Source organism: Populus nigra, chromosome 5 (genome assembly GCF_951802175.1).
Source record: "Populus nigra chromosome 5, ddPopNigr1.1, whole genome shotgun sequence".
In the NCBI taxonomy this organism is placed as follows: domain Eukaryota; kingdom Viridiplantae; phylum Streptophyta; class Magnoliopsida; order Malpighiales; family Salicaceae; genus Populus; species Populus nigra.
This window is the reverse complement of record NC_084856.1, coordinates 20,797,127-20,817,170: the sequence shown is the minus strand read 5'-3', so window position 1 is coordinate 20,817,170 and position 20,044 is coordinate 20,797,127. Positions and strand designations below refer to the sequence as shown.

Genomic DNA, 20,044 nt, shown 5'->3' with positions numbered 1-20,044 from the left:
GATTTGGGTTTAGGTTTCTTCTGTAGCCCAGTATAATATATGACTGTTGACAAGTCTTCCATTGTACTGTTGACTGGTTGCAGGACGTGAGCACTATGGTAATTGTCTTTTTTTTTTTAAAAAAAAAGTTATAAATATATTAAAATAATTTTTTTTACATGGACAACAGCAACAGCAAGGGTAGTGCCTTGAAACCTAAGGAAATACTTTATTTTACATATAAGTATGTATTTAGTATTATAGCAGTGACTGGTTTTAAAATATTTATTTGGAAATATATCTAATAATAATTTTTATTTTTAAAAATTTATTTTTGATATAAATATATTAAAATAATAAAAAATATAAAAAAATTAATTTTAAACTTTAAGATTTTTTAAAACGCATAACCAGCTATTTATACTTCATGACATGTGAGTTAGCACAATTTTAATATGAAAAAAGTTGTTTGTGTATATATATATATATATATATATATAAAGATTTTGGATACCATAAAAGGAAATTAAGGTTAATTTGGATACATGACAGAAGTAATTTATCCCTCGTCCCATTTATCAAATAATAATAACAATTTATGCCCAAGAAAGCAAAAATAAAAGCTGACTAGGAATCACAATGCTGAAATGGCACAATCTGAGTGGTTAGAAACCTTCACTTCTCCCGCAAAACAATGACGTGGCGAAGGTCTTACAATCTCTTACATGCGACAAGGTGCAGTAACGCCCCCTCTAACTTTCCAAACTTAACAGCAAAATCAATTTCTCAGACTCTCTCTCTCTCTAAAAAAAAACCTGTCTTTTGCCGTCTCTCTCTCACAGATTGCTTGGATCTTCCTCCCTTGATCCCAAAACCCCTAAATTAATCACACACTCTGTCTCCAAAGCCCTAATCATAATTCTCTCAGATCCATCAACCCTTTGGATCCTTTTCACTGAATTGCTGGATCCAATTCTCTCTGATCACTGGTACTTAACTGTCTCTCTGTTGTTTTTTCAATAAATCTTTATTTATTTTTCTGATTATTACATTCATTTATGTTGCAATTCAGTATAAGTTTTGTTTTTTGCGGGTTTACGTAGTATAGTGAATTTTTTATGAATTGTATGGATTTAGATTTGGGTTTTGTTTGTTTTAACGTGTAGATTTAGGTTGGGGTTTGATCCTGTTTATCGAAGATTGATACTTGTTGGAGATAAAAGGAGGAGTTTTTAGGTTGGATTGGTTTGACAAAATATGACTTCTAACGTGCCTCCAGGGGCACCTAGACAATCCCCACCACCTAATTATAACCCAAATTATCAGCAAAACCCGAATATTTTACCTGATAATTTCCAGAATTTGAATCTCAATCGTCCCCCTTCAATGGCAAATTCAGCTACCAGGCCTTCGCCATTCAGCCAACCATCACCATTTCCCTCCTCAGTTCCTTCACCGCAATTTTCCAGGCCTGGTGCATCACCTATTGGTGCTGTTTCTCGACCTTCAGTGCCTCCCTCTGGATCTCCATCCACATTTTCCTCAAATGTGGCCCCTGGTAGACCTACTGTGCCTCCTTTCAGTCAGCCACCACCCTTTGGGTCCAGACCACCTCCTGGGTCATTCCAATCCTATACCAGTGGTGGTATGGTAGCGGGTCCTGTCTCTGGTGCACTGCCAGTAGGTGCTCATCCAAGTCCTGCTGCATCATCTTCTTCGCATCCTCCTCAGAATGTGCCCCCATCAAGTTCATTTGGTGGTTTAGTAAGTAATGGGCCACCAGCCCCTGCTTTCCAGAGCTCTCCACGTTTTCCTCCCTCTGTTAGTGCACCACAGCAACAACCTATGGGTCCTCCACCAACAATGGGGGTGGCTCGCTCACCCCCCCAAAGCATGCGCCCTTTAATGGGGAGTTCAGGGTTTAGTGGCCAACCAGTTGCTCCATTTTCTGCACCACCTCAAGGGACACCATTTTATGCACCACCTCAAGGGGCACCATTTTATGCGCCACCTCAAGGGGCACCATTTTCAGCGCCACCTCAAGGGGCACCATTTTCAGCACCACCTCAAGGGGCACCATTTTCAGCACAGCAAGGGATGACACCACCACCTATAGGTTCTCCTTTTGCACCACAGATGCAACCACAGTCTGTAAGTGTTTTAAAATCTTATATCCTGCAGTGTTTGGGAAATTTCAATTGTTATAGTGTATCTATGTTAACTTCATTTCAACTTTAGCGTTTCCCAATTGTTTATAATTCAAGTAATCTAGCTCTTCTGCTATATTTGATTGCTTCAGAAATGTTTTATTGGAAATAGTTTGCATTCTATATGGGATTGCATTTGATGTTTGTTCAAACACAAGGCTCCGTTTTGCTTTAGAGAAATGGTTGGAAAAAGTTACAAAAATGAAGCATGAATTGGAATAACAGGAGGGACAGTATGCTGTTCTATAATATGAAGATGAAAGGGTCCACAAAAATATGCATTGACGTACATCTGGATGTTTAGACTATATCATAAAGTGTTATTGAGTGCAAAGACTTAATTTGGTGGTATGCACTACTTTGCCAAGTGATGAGAAGCTGATATTGAGGTTCTTAACTGGAAGTTTTTCAGGTTCTGATATCTTCTTTTTTCCTTTATAACATCTCTGCAACAGTGTAGTATAAATGCGGTGAAGGGGTTTTTTTATGCATTTAAGAAGCCAGATTCTTAGCCGAGGAAATGATAGTGACATCTTTTTCAGAGCATATATTGGTGTTTTAATGGTTCTTTTGAAAAATTGAACCTAGAGACTATGGCTAGTCTGTAACCTGAGAATTAGAGTCATATAACTGGTTTTTGGTGGTAGACGATGAAAATTGAAGCTGGATATCAGGTAGAAACCATGCAACCTAGTAGATTTGCAGCAGTGTCTAACTATAGAAGACAGCTTTAATGTCTTCCAACTTTACAAGTATATGGACGTAGAAATAGAGGATAGTAAAAAGATAGAAGTAAAGAATAGAGGGGGAAGAACCAGAAGAAAAAGAGAAAAAATAAGGGAAGAAGGTGGGAGAGGGGAGGCTGTGAGAGGAGAGAAAAGAAGGGGGGAGATGGCTTTATGAAGTTCTATTGTTTTTTTGAGATCCATCTGTTCATTTGGATGGAAACTAATGCAAGAATTTCAAGTATCTTTTCACTTCAAGCCAGTTGCGGACTATATTACTGTTCTTGAGCACCAGTGGTCAGTGCTTTTTGGACTTTTATGAATGTTTTCTCTTAAAGATATTTAGAGAAATTGGAGTGCCCTTTTAGCTTGAGATGTTTTAATTTAATGTTAGTTTGAAGGATGTCTTCTCCTAACTAATGTTGTACATTCTTTCTCCTGTAATTGTACTTTCATCCTTCAGAAAGAAAGACAGAAGAGCAAAGTAAAGAAAAATGAGGGAAAGAAGAGGGAATAAGGAGGCCGCCACCAGCTTCTCCTTTAGCTAGAATCTGAAAATTTCTGGTTATGTTAAGAGCTACATTTCATGGAAGATTGGGGCTATCTGCCTTTACAGATTTTAGAGGATTTGTGCTAATGTGTGTTTGTTTAGGTTGTGGGGATCCATCTCCTGCTTATAACGGGTGTTGCTTCTTGCCTGATTTTACATATGCATCTCTTTCCTCCCTCAACAAAGATTCTGAATTCTGAATTTTATGGATTCTTCCAGGTTGCTCAACCTCCACCAATTCCTGGTTCTGCACAACCACCTAGAATGTTTGGAATGCCGCCACTACTACCGAATCAAATGACTGCTATATCACCAGTTATTGGTCAAACTGGAAGTCCTTTATCAGGGGCATCAAAGATTGATCCCAATCAAATTCCCCGGCCCATTCCAGGTTCCTCTGTGATCCTACATGATACTCGTGCAGGAAATCAGGCCAACCCACCTCCGGTATCTAACTCTGTTTGTTTTTTCTCTTTCTGTTGTTGTCTTTGTGGAGTTTGCATATTAGTGAAGCCAAATTAATTTAACTGGTGGTTTATCATTTCCTCTTCTGATTCTGTCAAAGCCTGCTACAAGTGACTACATTGTTACAGACACTGGGAATTGCAGTCCACGCTACATGAGGTGTACCATCAATCAGGTTAGACTAAACCTTTAATATGCATCTGCTGGCTGTATTTTTTATTTTTTGGCATCTTACAGATTGAAAAAACAATTGTGAGCACTTACAGTTTGTGATGTTGTATTGACTCCTTCAACATTTCAGATTCCATGCACGGTTGATTTGTTATCAACATCTGGCATGCAGTTGGCTTTGTTGGTCCAACCTCTGGCCCTTCCTCATCCATCTGAGGAGGCTGTCCAGGTAATGACGATTTCTTTGTTCTTCATTGCATCTATACTGTGATATTTTCTTCTTTCCTGATTGAAAAGAAAAAAAATTTTGATCATTACTAGGTGAAATATGGTTTTCTTCATCAAACCTTGTTTCTTAGTTCTATTTCCAATTTCCTATCTACCTCATTGAAGTTTGGTCTCCAGAAAAAATAACTAAAATACTGTAACACAAAATTTGGGAATCACCAACCTGTATTATCATCACTTGTAAGTTTTTTCATATAAAATGTCTTTTACCCAGGTAAAAGAGCACGGATCATTGCATGCATGTTGATGAATTGAGCAATTGAAATCACAACAAATTTTTATATCATAAAAATTATGTTTGTAGGTTGTTGATTTTGGAGAAAGTGGTCCTGTTCGCTGTTCTCGTTGCAAAGGCTACATAAATCCTTTTATGAAATTTATTGATCAAGGGAGGCGATTTATATGCAATTTGTGTGGTCAGTACACATACAATTTTATTTTTTTTGCAAATTCTCTTTGCTGTTTTAATTGTTAGGCTGTCTGAATGTTGCAAAATATTTGATTTGCTAGTGATAATGGATTTGAAATAGTCTTATCCTTATCAGTGTCTCTCTGGATGAGTTGGTTACCTAAGACAGGAAAAATTCTTTTATCATTTGCGTCATGCTTAGTTTATCACTGTCAGAATCCATTGATATCTTTTATACTTCATTCAAGGTTAGATATTGTTTATTATTCATGTTCCAACATATCATTTTCAATTTTGGAGCCTTCTTTTGAGATGTACAACTTATAACTAGTTGCTTTATCATTTTATAGATCTGTTAACAGGTAAAGCACTTTGTTTGGCTTTGCTCTGCTCCCTGAACATGCTGGCATGGTGGGGACTTTACAAGTTTACGTGTTTTTGGCAGGGTTCACTGATGAAACTCCCCGTGACTACCTCTGCAATCTAGGTCCAGATGGTAGACGTAGAGATGCTGATGAAAGGCCCGAGCTATGCAAGGGAACAGTTGAATTTGTTGCCACAAAAGAATTCATGGTTTGTTTCTATATAAGAAGCTGTGGTTTTTTAAAATATCATTTGTTCTCTTGTAATTGGAATTGGATGCCTATGTGAGTATCCAATCTATATTGTCCAGTCCTTGGTTCTGTTGCAATCGTTATCAATGTATTACTGGATATATTATTCTTCTACTGTATATATTATTCTTCTCTATTTATTGTCTCTTAGGTTCGTGATCCCATGCCGGCTGTGTATTTCTTCCTAATTGATGTATCCATGCATGCCATACAAACTGGTGCAACTGCTGCAGCTTGCAGCTCAATTAGTCAAGTTGTTGCTGATCTTCCAGTGAGTCTTATGTCCACTTCTGAAACATTTTAGCATGTACTTGAATGAATTTGACTGTGTTCACTTCATCTGGTGTGTTTTTTCTGGCATTAATTTTATGTTGAGCTTCACTGGCATTCATTTATCTATTCTTCCATTCTGTTTGCTGTTGATAATTAACTATAGCTCATATTTCATGTTGTGCATAGATTTGCTAACAAGACGGTAGTTAGTTACTGATGTACGAACTGAAAAATTCATTGCAGGAAGGGCCACGGACAATGGTGGGCATTGCAACATTTGATTCAACAATCCATTTTTACAATTTGAAACGGGCATTACAACAGGTAGACATGAAATCTTTTAATGAAGATAAAAGTTGATATATTCTTTTGTTGGAGTATGTATGGTATCTTTGAAGTGGAAGGAGATTGATGGAGAACCTTAAGTAGATTGAATGATCAGATAGATGTTGTTTTGTGATGTCTTCCTCTGCTCATGCCTTTTCTGGGAATTGTTATTGATCTACGACCAATCTTCAGCACATCATTTTATTGCACTTGGATTTATGGTTCTGATTAAATTTCAATTATTTTCAATCAAAAGTTTTGAGTGTTGATTTTGATTTCTTACTCATGTTTGCAGCCACTGATGCTTATTGTACCTGATATACATGATGTTTATACTCCTTTGCAAACTGATGTTATTGTTCCGCTTTCTGAGGTTAGCCATCTGGACTGTAGGCCTTCCATTTTTCTGCTGATCCTTTTTGGTCTTCAAGAGCCAACAAATGAATGGTCATCGTTGAGTTATGGTTTTTATGTTTAGAGACACTGGCCACTTTTATTATTTTTAATAATTTATTTTGGTTTCTTGTGTGGATTCAGTGCCGTCAACATTTGGAGCTATTATTGGAAAGTATTCCAACTATGTTTCAGAATAGTAGAATTGCTGAATCATCTTTCAGTGCAGCAATCAAGGTATGCTCATGTTTGCTAGTGGAAACTGTATATGTATAGATTGTGGATGATAACTGCAGATATGTCTTTTCTGAAGGGAAGGTGAAGCTGACTTTTGCTCTGTCCATGATACTCAATCCTTCAAATTTACCAATTCAGTTGGATGGTTCCATATGTAAATTAATTTTAACAGGAAGAATATTTGAAAATGGGCTAGTTTGAGTTTCATGCACAACATAATGCATTTGGAAACACATATGCATGTTCTTATAAATAAAATGAAATATTCATTTATTCATAAACTGTCCACAAAGTTTTTCATTCGCTACATTCAAAACACTATTTTCTATCTTTCCAGAGCCACAACCTAACTGATTCAAACTGCCTGATGCATACAGTTCTCACTAATTTCTATGATTGTTTTAGTGGAAAAACCTTGGTAGGATGATGATACGTGTTTGTCAAATTCAGTTGCTATTGATTGGTTATAGATGTCACCTGGAATCAAATGTCATATACTTAATGAACTCATACACATATCTTCAGATATTCAGAACATTTATTTGGAATTTATAATGCATTTTTCCTATTTCAGGCAGCATTCTTGGCAATGAAAAATACTGGAGGGAAGCTTTTGGTATTTCAATCAGGCAAGCTTATGAACTTGTCATCACCCCCCTGGCCTTTCTTTTCCTTCTTTCTTTTATATTTTCCTGTCGTTGACCTATTTAAAAGTACATGATGGTCGCATTCTTGTACTTTTCTTGGTTACTTTGCCAGGCACATAATCATTTGAGAACAAAAAAACAGCTCTATTTCTTGTTGCTATTCAGCCAGATGCACAATAGAGAATCATATTTTATACCAAGTGTTCATACTGCAAATTATGTGATCATGTGTGTCATCATCTAAATCATTGTAATTGCCTGTACTTACTGTGAATAGTAATAGTAAAGATTATGTCAAAAATATCTGAAGGAGAAGTGACTTGTGAAATGGAGAGAAAAAGGTTTAACTTTCTCTCTCGTGTGAGAGTTCTAGAATAAAACACTTGTACTAAAATTTCATCAAGTTTGATTTGGATTCAATCTGAGGAGGCTTTCTGGCTTATGGTGTTAGTCATAGTTTCATTAAATTAAGCAACTATTTCACTTTCACTCTTTTGTTAAATGCAAATTATATGTATGTTTTGTGGGTACCTTTTTTTCTTTTAGCAGGTTTCTTTTTTTAGGCAATTTTATATTTTTTTCTTCATCCCATTACTCCTTAGGAGCTTTCCTGCTTCTTCCTACCAATACAAAACCTAAAACGAAATTATTCTCATGGAGTATTCTGATGATTCTACTATGTTTTCAGTCTTACCTTCTGTTGGTGTTGGAGCCCTTTCTGCTCGAGAGGCTGAGGGAAGAAGTAACATCTCTACAGGGGAGAAGGTATACTTAACTTATCCATGTGTTCCCCTGCCGTCTGTGGTGGTTGTGTTCTTGCTTGTCGTGCTTCAGAGTGGAATTATTAAAATGAGAACTACTGAATGTTATCCCAACCATGAATATTTGCAAGGGACTGCATAATTAATTTTTATTAGGTCATGTAGGCCTTGATTTTGTAAAGTGACACATGCACGCACGCACACGCCCACACACACTCAAAACAAAATTGTAGCCTTTCCTATATATAATTCTTCTTCTTTTATGCTCTGAAAGATTGGAAGAACTATCAACATTTTACCCAATTTCTTATTCTGGGACTGTGTTATTGGAAATGAAGTACTGGGTTATGATATGTTCTATAGTAGTGTTCATCTGTTTCTGACGTGTTTTTCTACCACAAGTAGTGAAGTGAAGAAACAGTCAATTCATCTGTAGAATATAGCCCCGAGGTTTTGGTAACAGTATTTTCTTGTTTCCTGGATTGCAGGAGGCCCATAAATTACTCCAACCAGCCGACAAAACTTTGAAGGAAATGGCCATTGAATTTGCTGAATATCAGGTAGCCTTTTTGTTATTCGTTTTCCCTTCTTAACATTGATCATAATCATGAGCTAGTAGAGATATACCCTGTTACCTCAATGTGCCTAATCATGTTTACTTTCCTGAATGTGTTCTAGGTCTGTGTTGATGTGTTCATCACTACCCAGACTTATGTGGACATTGCTTCTATCTCTGTCATACCTAAAACAACTGGAGGGCAGGTATTAATTGAACTTGAAGTGCCAACTTTGTACTCTTAACAATTGTTTCACAGTATCAGTACATTGACAACATGGATGTTGGAATTTTATCTTTTCTGTGCCTTGTTAAAGGCAGTGAGCCTGTTGTTACAGTAGTTCACTGTTGTTAAAGGCAGCAAGCCTGTTCTTTCTGTGCTATGGTTCTCATATTTCTTTTCTTACTTCTTGTCTTTCCTTTTTCCCTCTCTGTATGATATTTGACTTTTGTTCTGGGTTGTTTAGTGATGTCAAACATCAGTTTTCAATGATTTATTGAGTATGTCTTCCATTCTTTGGTGACCTGTGACCTAGATCCTTGAATCAGTTTCTCTGCGTAGTACTCATCCCATGTTGCATTTCGGCTAAGATTTTGTTCTAAATCATGTAAACATGTTGAATGAAACTTGAAACACTTAATTACTTGCCGTGGACCTTCAATCCTCTTAGTGAGTTATGGTTTCTCAGTTTTTGAGGCTGGTACCTTGTTCCATACTGCATATCTTGTACAAGATATTGCCACTGTAACCCTTATGAAAGAAAGATGCTGGGTGCTCTCTTGTAGGCAAGCTGGATAATGCGCATGTATTGGTAATATATGATTTAGACTAACATTTTACCATCATATCATTATACATATCACCCAGTGTATGAATTCTAGCAATATGCTGTGAATGACTTCTAGGTTCTTCATAGAGCTGCTGGCTTATTTCTGATGATGACTTCAAATATTTCACTCCTATACCAGGTTTATTATTACTATCCTTTCTCTGCTGTCTCTGATCCAGCAAAGCTGTACAATGATCTTAGATGGAATGTCACAAGGCCTCAAGGTTTTGAGGCAGTGATGCGTGTGAGGTGCAGCCAGGTACTCCCCTTTTCTTGGATATATATGTTTATGTGTGTGTACATGGCTACCTTTGGCCAAATCTTCCATCATATATATATTTATATTGTTGCCTTGCCCCTTCCTGTTATAAATTGATTGGTTGTATGTTTCTTACTTGATACTGGGAAATTGATTTGGTTTGTTTACTTATAGGGCATTCAAATTCAAGAATACCATGGAAACTTTTGCAAGCGCATTCCAACAGATATTGACCTGGCTGTGGTTTGTATCTTTTTGTGAAATTCTTGATTTTCATACTCATGGTAGCTTATTACATTTTTTATTCTTTGGTAATGAGAGTACTCAACGTTTGAACTTGTGAGCTGTCATTATGAGATCCATTCTCTGTTGATGCTAGACAATAACTTTGCTTTTTAAAGCATCAGACTGAATGTAAATCATATTCAGATTCCAGAAACTTATTTTCTTAACAAACTATTGAATAGGTAGAAGAATCTATTTTGGCTTGGGTTGATCTCTTGGAGGCTGGTTCATTATGTGTTTTATTTTTTTATGGCTCCTTAATTCCATTTGTTAATTTCCTATCTCCTCTGTCTTCATTTTAGTCAAGAGGCAATGTGTATATTTTGTGGCATTTTTACTTCTAGTTGCTCTGTCTGTAATCATTCCTTTTCGTTGCAGATTGATTGTGACAAAACTATAATGGTCACATTAAAACATGACGATAAATTGCAGGATGGCACGGAATGTGCTTTTCAGGTACCTTGATTTTTCTTGTCATGTGCCACAGCTTTAAGTACTTGCTGGTTCTATCTACTTTCATATCATCTAGGGTGAATTATGTTATGGTCCCTCCAAGTTTGAGCAATAATCTGGTTTTACAATCCAAGCAATTAAATCCTTGAATTTCATCTCAACTATAATGCAAGGCTACTTTCAGTTTCTTTTTAGTTAAATGGAGAACCCATGTGATGGTTCCCACCTTGTCTTGGAATCAGCAGCTGATGAAACCTCGAGTTCTTTGATGGTCCATTCATTTAGCTATGGATCCAATCGAACCACCTCCTGCCTATGTAATCCAAAACACAAACTTATCTCTGTTTCATGTTCAAGAACCTCTAAAGACCAAGATAACAGTAACCGGGAATTTATGTGCTACTGCTATTCTGGTTCTGGTTGGATACTCGAGACAATGAAACAGACACAAGAATAAAAGGATTTGGAATATCATTATGTTCAAAGGTGTGTGTTGTAATATTTGTCAATAATGTGTAGGACGTCAAGCATGACGTCTAATAATCTCCAGCTCTACTTCCCCATTATTTGCCCCTTGAACAAGGTTTTCTCAACTCTCTCCTTGGTCCTCCTGCAAAAGAAAGAAAAAGATTATGAGGGTCCTTGTATAGAGGGACTGCAGGGACAATTACAAAACACCACATCATGGCTGACATATAATGCAACTAACACAGGTACTGGTACATTACATGAGGAGTATCTATTTAGACGGTTCTTGAACATGAAACAATGACACTGAGAGAGAGATGAAGTGATTCTGTCTCTCAGTTGCAATTGTGTGCTTTCATTGCTGACATATAATGCAATTAATACAGGTACATTACAAGAGCAATGTCTAGTTAGATGGTTCCTGAACATGAAACAATAACTGAGTGGGAGAGAGATGATTTGATTTTTGCTCTCAGTTGCAATTGAGTGCGTTGATTTTGTTAGGATTATGAAATTTGGAAGGACTGTGGTGCGATTACCCTTTTATCATTTGTTGAGAAGATTTCTTCTATCTGTTTATTTATATTGTTTGCTTCATTTTTCAGTGTGCCCTCCTCTACACCACTGTGTATGGCCAAAGAAGAATTCGTGTTGCAAATTTATCACTGCCATGCACAAACAATTTAAGTAATTTGTTCCGCTTGGCTGACTTGGATTCCCAATTTGTGTGTTTCTTGAAGCAAGGTATTGAATTTTCTGTCATGCATTCTCTTTGCTGTCCTTTTCTTTACACTGTTTTTATAGTTATATTGTGCACGCATCATGGTTTACCATGATCACTGTATCATTCTCATCCAACATATCAGGTCACCAGAATAATAATAACAGTTACTTTTTCTCATTTACATCCAACATCTTGTAGAAAATTAATATGGCATGTATTCCTGACAAACTTTGGTCTTTCAGCTGTGTAAGAATGGATGTCTCTTTGCTTCTAGAAGTTTTTTTTTTTTTTTTTTGTTCATGGCATAACTTGTACAAAAAGTATTTATCTTTTTGAGGTAAGAAGACTGACGCTTTTCTCTGCTTGTCTTTCCAGCGGCAAATGAAATCCCTTCCAACCCATCCTTGGTTGTCCAAGAACAAGTGACAAACTTTTGCATAAACATTCTGCTTTCATATCGCAAATTTTGTGCAACAGTATCGTCATCAGGACAACTCATCCTTCCAGAGGCACTTAAACTTCTGCCCCTGTACACCCTTGGTATATGTTTCTTGCACATTGATTAATGCTTATTCATAGGTAGTGTTTATGTTGAAATTGCTGTTATTTATTATGTACTCACTCAACAATTAATTATGTTTTATGCTGTGAACTGTTTCAACAGTTCAATGCCTGTACATGAGCATTATACACTTGGGAGGTATAGCAGAATATCTTGGGAGTTAACCTGCTAAAGCATTGAAGAATTAAGATAACTTTATATGGTTAAAGTAAAGCAAGTTAGAAAAGTAAATTAGTTCAACGTAGTTGCATCTTTCCTTTTAAGTTTTTCTATAGCTTTATATGTGTTTTTTGTAGATAGCTTTTCAATGAAAACTTTGATTTGTTCATAAATGGTATCCCCTCCTCTTACCAGTACTATTATAATTGCATTGTTGTTCTGTAATATGTGTTTTGTTCATAGGACAAATTTGAAATGAATGTAAGTTTTATCAGTAAGCTTCTTACAGTTTATTCAAAGAAATTGACATGCCTCGATTTTTTTCCCTTTTGGGTTCTTGCTCTCCCTTCCAGCATTAATTAAAAGTACAGGGTTGAAAGTCAATGGGAGGATTGATGATCGGTCATTTTGGATCAGTTATGTTTCCTCAGTTTCTACACCTTTAGCGATTCCCTTGGTGTATCCTAGGATGATTGCAATTCACAACCTTGATTCACAGGTACGAGTGTTCTTTTTATTATATTTGATTCTACATTATATTTTGTCCTGAATTCAATGGTAAGTTTCTGCCTATTGACAGGAAGCAGATGGATCTCGTATCCCTCCTGCACTCGTGCTTTCTAGCGAATATGTGAGTGAGGATGGAATTTATCTTCTTGAGAATGGCCAGGATGGCTTAATATATATTGGGAACTCAGTTAATTCAGATACCTTGCAAAAACTTTTTGGCATTTCCTCGGTAGCTGAAATTCCAACTCAGGTACCATCCTTTTAAAGAATTTATTCTACCTAATATTATTAGTCTTGGTTTGGGGCATGCTGTATCGGACAATCAAACCAACATGTTCAAGATGCCATGCGTCCAGCAGAATGGGCTTGTGAGGCACTACTAATTCAAAGAGCCCAGTCGGCATCTTTTTGCATAAAACTTTTGGAGATAATAGAGGCCTGCGTGCTTGAATTTTTGAGATCTTTTGGTGCTTTAATTTGATAATTAACATTGTAACTACGTGGACTTCTGTCAGTGATGTGTGATTAGAAATTTTGTTTTTGCATAGTCATTCAATTATTCAGGTTTGATGTTTTGCAACTAATTATTTCAGTATTCTCAGTTTGTTCTGGAGCAATATGACAATCCACTATCAAAGAAACTAAATAATGTGGTGAATGAGATACGACGGCAAAGATGTTCTTTCCTGCGGTATGATGTTTCAGCTGTCGTTTTTTTATTATGAAGGAAAAAAATTTCATGACATATTAACGTATTATATTTTTTTTCTCAATCTATCTGCACATGTGCTTGCAATATCTCATTCTGATGTATTGCAATTCTTCTATTGCAGCTTAAAGTTGTGTAAAAAAGGAGATCCATCAGGTGAGTTCATTGGACCTGTTCTTCAATATAGTTGAGGGAACTGTAATTCCTACTACCACATAATGTAAACTCAACCAAAAATGAACTGGTTTATTTTCTCCCTGACTAAATAAAACACTCTTGTGGTGAGAAAAACAAGTAGCTACTAGCAAACTCATGCTTTTGATTTGTGAATGCATTATGTACTCATCTGTGTTACATCTGATTGAATTGTGCTCTGTAATACATGCAGCATTCTCATTTTTTTGTTAAATTTTCTTCTGCTGATACTAGTAGATGCAGAAAGATTTTTTGTCAAAATATCCTCAACAAGTTTGATTTGTGAAAATCCAACTGTTGTTTTTTCCACAGGAATGTCATTCTTCTCATATTTGGTTGAAGACAAGGTTCCAGTCGGTGGTCTCTCCTATGTAGAATTCCTAGTGCATATCCATCGGCAAATTCAAGTAAAAATGTCTTCATAATTCTGGCATCTTCAGTTTGATTTTACAAGTCTTGACAAGCAGCAGCAAGGACAGATCTGATTCAAAGCGAAGAAAATCGATGACTTGCTTGATGTGTGCTCCTGGGATCAGCAACTCTATTTACAGAAAGCAGGCTGGGATGAATTTTGTGATGGAAGTTTTGTTGAGTGTGGTTCTATATTTTATAACAGTGGTTGCCAAATAATAAAAATATAAAGCTTTCATTTATTGCTGTTCCCCACCCTTTCCTTTTGTTTTAGTCATTGTCTTCTCCATGGTGGCAAGATATCCATCCGCCGAGTAAAAGCACTGTAAGAATTCCTGTAGTGGAGGGGAAGATGCAAAACAATTTTTGTAATTACACCGCTTTGTTAGATGTATACATTGATAAGACAATTGTAATGAGAAAGTCCACAGAATCGTTGAGACAACTTCCGGAGTTTCATGTGCAAGTTTGAGTGTTTTGACTGATGCCATCCATGATCACAGGCTGAAGCTCTTTCATATGCTCAGGAAACAAAGTGAATCTCTCGAATCAGGGAAACCCGTAGCAGCTTCAGTGATGTCTTGTCAATATCTCATTGACAAGAGTAACTCCGTGTCTATATTAAAAGCTTGCTTTCCAAGGTATCACGTGCTATGGTTGTATCATTCATGAGATGCTACCCTCCAATTCACGCTCATTGTCGATAATTGAATTAGGATGGGAGAGTCGGTTTGTTAGGTTGAGAAGAAAGGAAGAGCTTTCTTGCAGCCTGTGCAAGGGAACCTAAAATAATGCTAACAAAACAAGAACCCTAAGTGTATATGCAATCAACACCAGTGTAATGGTCTCATTCATGGTTTCCCTTCGGCCAGAATATAAAACAGTCCCTGCACAAATAATCTTGACAAATTAACCCATTAAGCAATTTTTCTTATTGATGAAGTGTGCATGCCAAATCTTATTTTATTTCATCTAAAATATTTCTTCTATCTACAACTTTATTTGAAAATACTTCAAAATATAATGTATGTGAGGATAAAAGTGTGTTTGTTTTATTTTTAATGGTGGGATCCACCACTAAAAGCAAAAAACACAGTAATAAAAATATGATTTTCACGTTTTTACTCTTGTGTTTTGTGCTGTAGAGGGTTGTATCTCACAACAAATATAAAAACAAAAATTTAGACAAATACTCTCTAAGGTGTTTCATATTGTACTTCCATTAAATGCATTGCCTCAAGAAGAATTGATCTTGATAAAAAAAAAAAAAACCATACAAAAAGAAGAAAAAATAAAGACAGAGAGTAAAAGCAATTTCATTGATGTATAATAATATGTATAAGAATAGTGGTGAGTTGTGAATGAATTAAATACCTTTCTCTTTTATTTTTCTTTGTTATGTTATTTTGTTATTGTTATTATTAATGCTAACTTATTAAACCATGAGAATAAAATATGATACAATACATTGTACCTACCCCTCATGAAATACAGGAAAGGTGAGAAATTAAAAAAAAGAAAAACTATATACATATCTTCATATCTAGTTAGTGTCAAAATCTTGATTTCTATTATCTAATAATTTTTATTTTAAATAAAATAAAATTAATATTTTACAATTAGATTATCATAAATATAACCATCGTACTATAAAAATTTAATAGGTTTGATTTATAGTTATTAAGCCCTGTTAATCTAAAAAGATCTACTAAATTTATCAAGTTGTTCCAAAAAATTAAGACGGTAATTATTATAAATTATGATTTTGATTTTATTATATAAAAATTGAAAAAAATTATTTTCAACAAATAAATGTATTTTCTAATTTTTCATTAAAAAAACTAGAAAATGGGAAAAAAACTATATATGTATAAAAAAATTATTTCTGTTACTGAAGAAACCCTAAAAATCTCCACGAAACCGGCACAATTAAAAACAATATATACCTTGATTATAATAATGAAAATAAGGTCAGAAATATTATACAACCACCTTTTTCTCTCCTTTTTTTTTCTGATTTGCATAGTCACAGTGACTATTACAATGAAAAGAAAAGAAAAATACTATCGTACCTCTAATGTTCAGCTTTGGAACAAATAAAATCATGAAAATAAAGAGAAAAAATAATAATAAATACAAATACTATGAAGCCTTTGATATACTTCGCTAGCCTTCACCTTCCCGCCTCCTCTCTTCAAAAGTGTCATCATATGCCGTTTTGTCACCGACAATCAGTTGAAGTAAATGTGTTAACGAAACGAGAGGGCATGGAGGGAACACTTGACTGAGTCCGAGAGAAGGAAGCATCATCAGATATCATGGAAGTACCTTCTTCAGTTTGCCATCTTCGCAGAGTTTCAGAAAGGTTGGTGTCATGGTCAATGTCAAAACTCTGGTCTTGTTGGCTTGCTGGCCTCCATTGCTCTACAAGAGGTGCCAGGATATTCACTGCATGCCCCATGTCCGGTCTCTGATGTGGCTCCCGAGCAGTGCAATGTCCTGCTAATTCAGACACTGTATAAATGGTGGCTAATGTCTCTTCATCTGGATTTAGAGACTCATCAATTGCCTTTGGAATGTTCTCCCTGGTCATCAGGATCCTGCGGAACCATGGGACCAGATGAGCCTCCTCGTCTGGCATGGTGTCATCCAGTGTTTTTCTGCCAGTTATAATCTCCATTAGAATTACTCCGAAGGCATAAACATCCACCTTTGTCGTCACTCTTCCAGTAGCTGACAGAAAACAGAGTAGATCCAATTCATATTTAGATCATCCACAAACGAAGGGAACTGATTCCAAAATAATTTCATCATAGACTGAAGGAAAGTGTTCAGAATCTGAGAATCAAACTCACAAATTCACGCAGATAAATATCCTTGACAACATGCTGCAGCATGCATAATTGCACTCATGTGCACCCAATAGAAACACAAGCAATAAAATGCCAACCCTCACAGAGCTTAGCTAATTCAGTTAATCAAATCAAGAGAAATCTACAATCATTATCAGCAGCCAATAACCTAAAGCGTTTACAAGAAAAGACACAAAAATATGGCTATTGCTAGAATGCTGCCATGAAAAAACTTCATTGTCACAACACAAAATAGATGCCAAGATGAATTGATCATGTGAGACATAAGAAAGAAAAAACTTTATGGTACGAGTAGTTCTTTTCAAATGCAACGTGAACAAATTGACCTTACTATCTTCATACTGCTAAATCTGGCCACAAACAATCATCATAAGAGTTAAGAAGAACATGCAATTGGACAAATCCCTTCAACAAAGATGAGAATATTCAAAAAGATTACCAGCATACTCAGGTGCAAGATAACCAAACGTGCCCGCCAATCGTGTTTCCACAGAATACTTCCCGTCTGGTGCATTTTTAACCAAACCAAAATCTGCTACTTTGGCTCTCATGCTATCCCCGAGAAGAATGTTTGAAGGTTTCAAATCTCTGTGAATGAAACTCTGCTGTGCTAAACTGTGTAGATACTCAACTCCTCTCGCCACATCCAATGCAATTGTGATCCGCTGCTTCCACGTAAGTGGAGTGTACCCATAGTCGTGACATTCAAATAAATGCTGTCCTAGAGTTCCTTGTGGCATATACTCATAGACCAAGAGTCTCTCGTTGCCGTTTATGCAATACCCTAAAAGAGCAACTAGATGTCTGTGCCTAACCTTTGTAAGCACTGCAATCTCTGCTTGAAACTCACTCATACCTTTGGTGCCCATCACTGTGGATTCCATTCTCTTCACAGCGATCTTAGTGCCATCATGCAACTCTCCTCTATAAACCACTCCAAAACCACCTCTTCCGGTAATATTAATCTCATGAAAGTTATCTGTCGCTTGTCGAATAACTTCAATGGGCAGAGCAACATTCCCATCCTCAAAAATATTTTTGCCATTTTCACCAACACTGCTCTGGCCGCTCAATTCAATAGAAACTTCATTATACCCTCTACCTGCAACTCCATTATTAAAAAGCGCCTTTCCACTATCCCATCCCACCTTCTTCTCATATTTTCGAGGTCGTTTCCTATATTTATATAAAACAAATGACAGCACAGCAATAAAAATGACAGCAGCAACAATGATGCCTGCAATCATACCTCCAGATTTCTTGGTGGTTCCTACATCGCTTGAGGTAGTAGTTCCTCCACCAGTGTCTACTTTTGTCCCCAAAAAAGGGTTCCCCGGCTTTGTAATAAATTTCACAGACGCTGGAAAATTTGGAATTTTTCCAGATAAGTTATTATTGGATACATCAAAGGTTACTAGCTCCGGCAACTTGGTCAGGATATCAGGAATTGAACCTGTCAAGTTATTGTCATTGAGATACAAATTTTTTAAAGAAGTGAGCTTGGCAAATGATGAGGAGATCCTCCCCGGAAAATGCTGCTTTGCCAAATTCACAGTAACAACATTCTTCTTGTCAACATCACAAGTAACAAAGGCCCAACCACAAGCATTATTATCATCCCAGCCATCAGATAAAATCGACGGATACCCAAAACCTCCAGCAATTTCAAGCAATGTCATCACCTGTGCATCACAAGAAACCCCAGGAGGTGCACAGTATTTGTTATTTCCATCATTGTCAACCTTGGTAACCGACGGCGGAAACTGAGGCACAGGGCCTTGAAATTTGTTATTAGATAAAGAAACATTCACCAACTTCGGCAAAGAAACCAACGACGCAGGCACAATCCCTGACAACTGATTATCCCTCAACTGCAAATCAAAAATGCTCTTACATTCTGTCAAATCGGGTATAGGGCCTGTAAACTCATTCTTATGAAGCCAAACCTGAGCCAACTGAGTCATCGACCCAATCACTTCAATGCTCCCAGTTAACCCATTTTGCTGATTATTCAACCACAAATTCTGTATCCCAGAATTCGCAAAAGAAGGTGGCAAAGCCCCCGTAAAATTATTATAACTCAACCTCAAATTCTGCAAACTTGGTAACGACCCAAAAACATCTGGAATAGACCCAAAAAGGTTACAATCCTTGGCTGTCAACGTTGTCAGACTTGTACATTGTTCTAAATCAGTTGGAAGCATCCATGGAGACAAATTAACATTGTCTCCAACGCTTAACGTTTGCAAACTCGTTAACCCTTGAAGAAAACCAGGAGATATGGATGTAAAATTGTTGGAGTCCAAGAGAATTATTTGCAAATTGGTTAACTTAGCGAGAGATGGGATAGCCCCAGAAAGCTGGTTGTCCTGAAAAGTGAGAGATTGTAGTTCAGAAAGGGTAGAGATTTCTGGAGGAAGAGTGCCCGAGATGCTGAGTTTTGAGAGGGAAATGGAGGTGACTCTTGTGTTGGAAGAATCACATTTTATGCCACGCCAGGAACAGAAACCGGTGGAGGATTTTGTGGACCAGCCGGAGGGTAGCGGGGTTATGGAGTTGGCTAGTTTTATAATGGCGGAGCCGTCGTCGGCTGTGGCGGATGATAAGATGAGGAGGGAGAGGGATAGGAGGAGGACCGGGTGGCCGTGACCCATTGGTAGAAATCGGGTGGAAAGTGAGAAAGGTGGAGGGAAAAAGCCAATTGATGGAAAACGGATTTACCGGATTTTTAGGGAATGTGATTTTTCATTTTTTCTTTTTTTAGATTTTTCAACTTTTCTTTTTGTCCATGGGAAGGGATAGGAGTGAATAGAAAATAGTAATAGTTTGTTTGTTGTTTAAATATTTGTTTTCTCCTCTTTTGAATTTAAATAATTCTTGTTACAATATTTTTATTTCTGGACAATTTAAAACTTCATTCAAGCTAGAATTTATTTTTAATTTTTTTTTCATAAGTTAAATCAGTTAAAAACAATTTAATAAAATAATTCATGATTTAATTGAT

At 36.6% G+C, this 20,044-nt stretch overlaps 2 protein-coding genes across 4 annotated transcripts; one reads left to right on the top strand and one right to left on the bottom strand.

The window, feature by feature from the left end:
• The first annotated feature begins 719 nt into the window (after positions 1-719).
• Positions 720-14,612, top strand: LOC133693589 (protein transport protein SEC24 C-like). Of its 3 annotated transcripts, none has more exons than XM_062114826.1 (25): positions 720-968; positions 1,179-2,130; positions 3,681-3,908; positions 4,027-4,101; positions 4,228-4,326; positions 4,690-4,801; positions 5,240-5,367; positions 5,560-5,679; positions 5,925-6,005; positions 6,304-6,381; positions 6,546-6,638; positions 7,213-7,267; positions 7,974-8,050; positions 8,535-8,606; positions 8,725-8,808; positions 9,572-9,691; positions 9,866-9,934; positions 10,355-10,432; positions 11,503-11,641; positions 11,997-12,161; positions 12,696-12,841; positions 12,923-13,102; positions 13,446-13,543; positions 13,686-13,717; positions 14,069-14,612. In XM_062114826.1, exons 2-25 carry the CDS (start codon positions 1,237-1,239, stop codon positions 14,179-14,181), a joined length of 3,336 nt encoding a protein of 1,111 aa, XP_061970810.1. In that variant the 5' UTR covers positions 720-968; positions 1,179-1,236; the 3' UTR covers positions 14,182-14,612. The 3 variants fall into 3 exon arrangements, with proteins under 3 accessions (XP_061970810.1, XP_061970809.1, XP_061970811.1); XM_062114825.1 differs by having other exon boundaries at positions 1,146-2,130; XM_062114827.1 differs by having other exon boundaries at positions 721-968; positions 1,146-2,130; positions 13,455-13,543.
• Positions 14,613-16,096: 1,484 nt separating this feature from the next.
• Positions 16,097-19,906, bottom strand: LOC133694445 (receptor-like kinase TMK4). Its single transcript, XM_062115944.1, has 2 exons — positions 17,480-19,906; positions 16,097-16,900 (listed from the first exon to the last, which is right to left on the bottom strand). Exons 1-2 carry the CDS (start codon positions 19,692-19,694, stop codon positions 16,389-16,391), a joined length of 2,727 nt encoding a protein of 908 aa, XP_061971928.1. The 5' UTR covers positions 19,695-19,906; the 3' UTR covers positions 16,097-16,388.
• Between the last annotated feature and the right edge of the window lie 138 nt (positions 19,907-20,044).

Bases quoted from the DNA above. Each gene is read 5' to 3' on its own strand.
- LOC133693589 (XM_062114826.1), top strand. From the start codon at position 1,237: ATGACTTCTAACGTGCCTCCAGGGGCACCTAGACAATCCCCACCACCT. The intron at 5,368-5,559 runs GTTTGTTTCTAT...ATTGTCTCTTAG, and splicing joins TTGCCACAAAAGAATTCATG to GTTCGTGATCCCATGCCGGC. The intron at 8,607-8,724 runs GTAGCCTTTTTG...AATGTGTTCTAG, and splicing joins TTGAATTTGCTGAATATCAG to GTCTGTGTTGATGTGTTCAT.
- LOC133694445 (XM_062115944.1), bottom strand. From the start codon at position 19,694: ATGGGTCACGGCCACCCGGTCCTCCTCCTATCCCTCTCCCTCCTCATC. The intron at 16,901-17,479 runs GTAATCTTTTTG...GTTTTCTGTCAG, and splicing joins TCTTGCACCTGAGTATGCTG to CTACTGGAAGAGTGACGACA.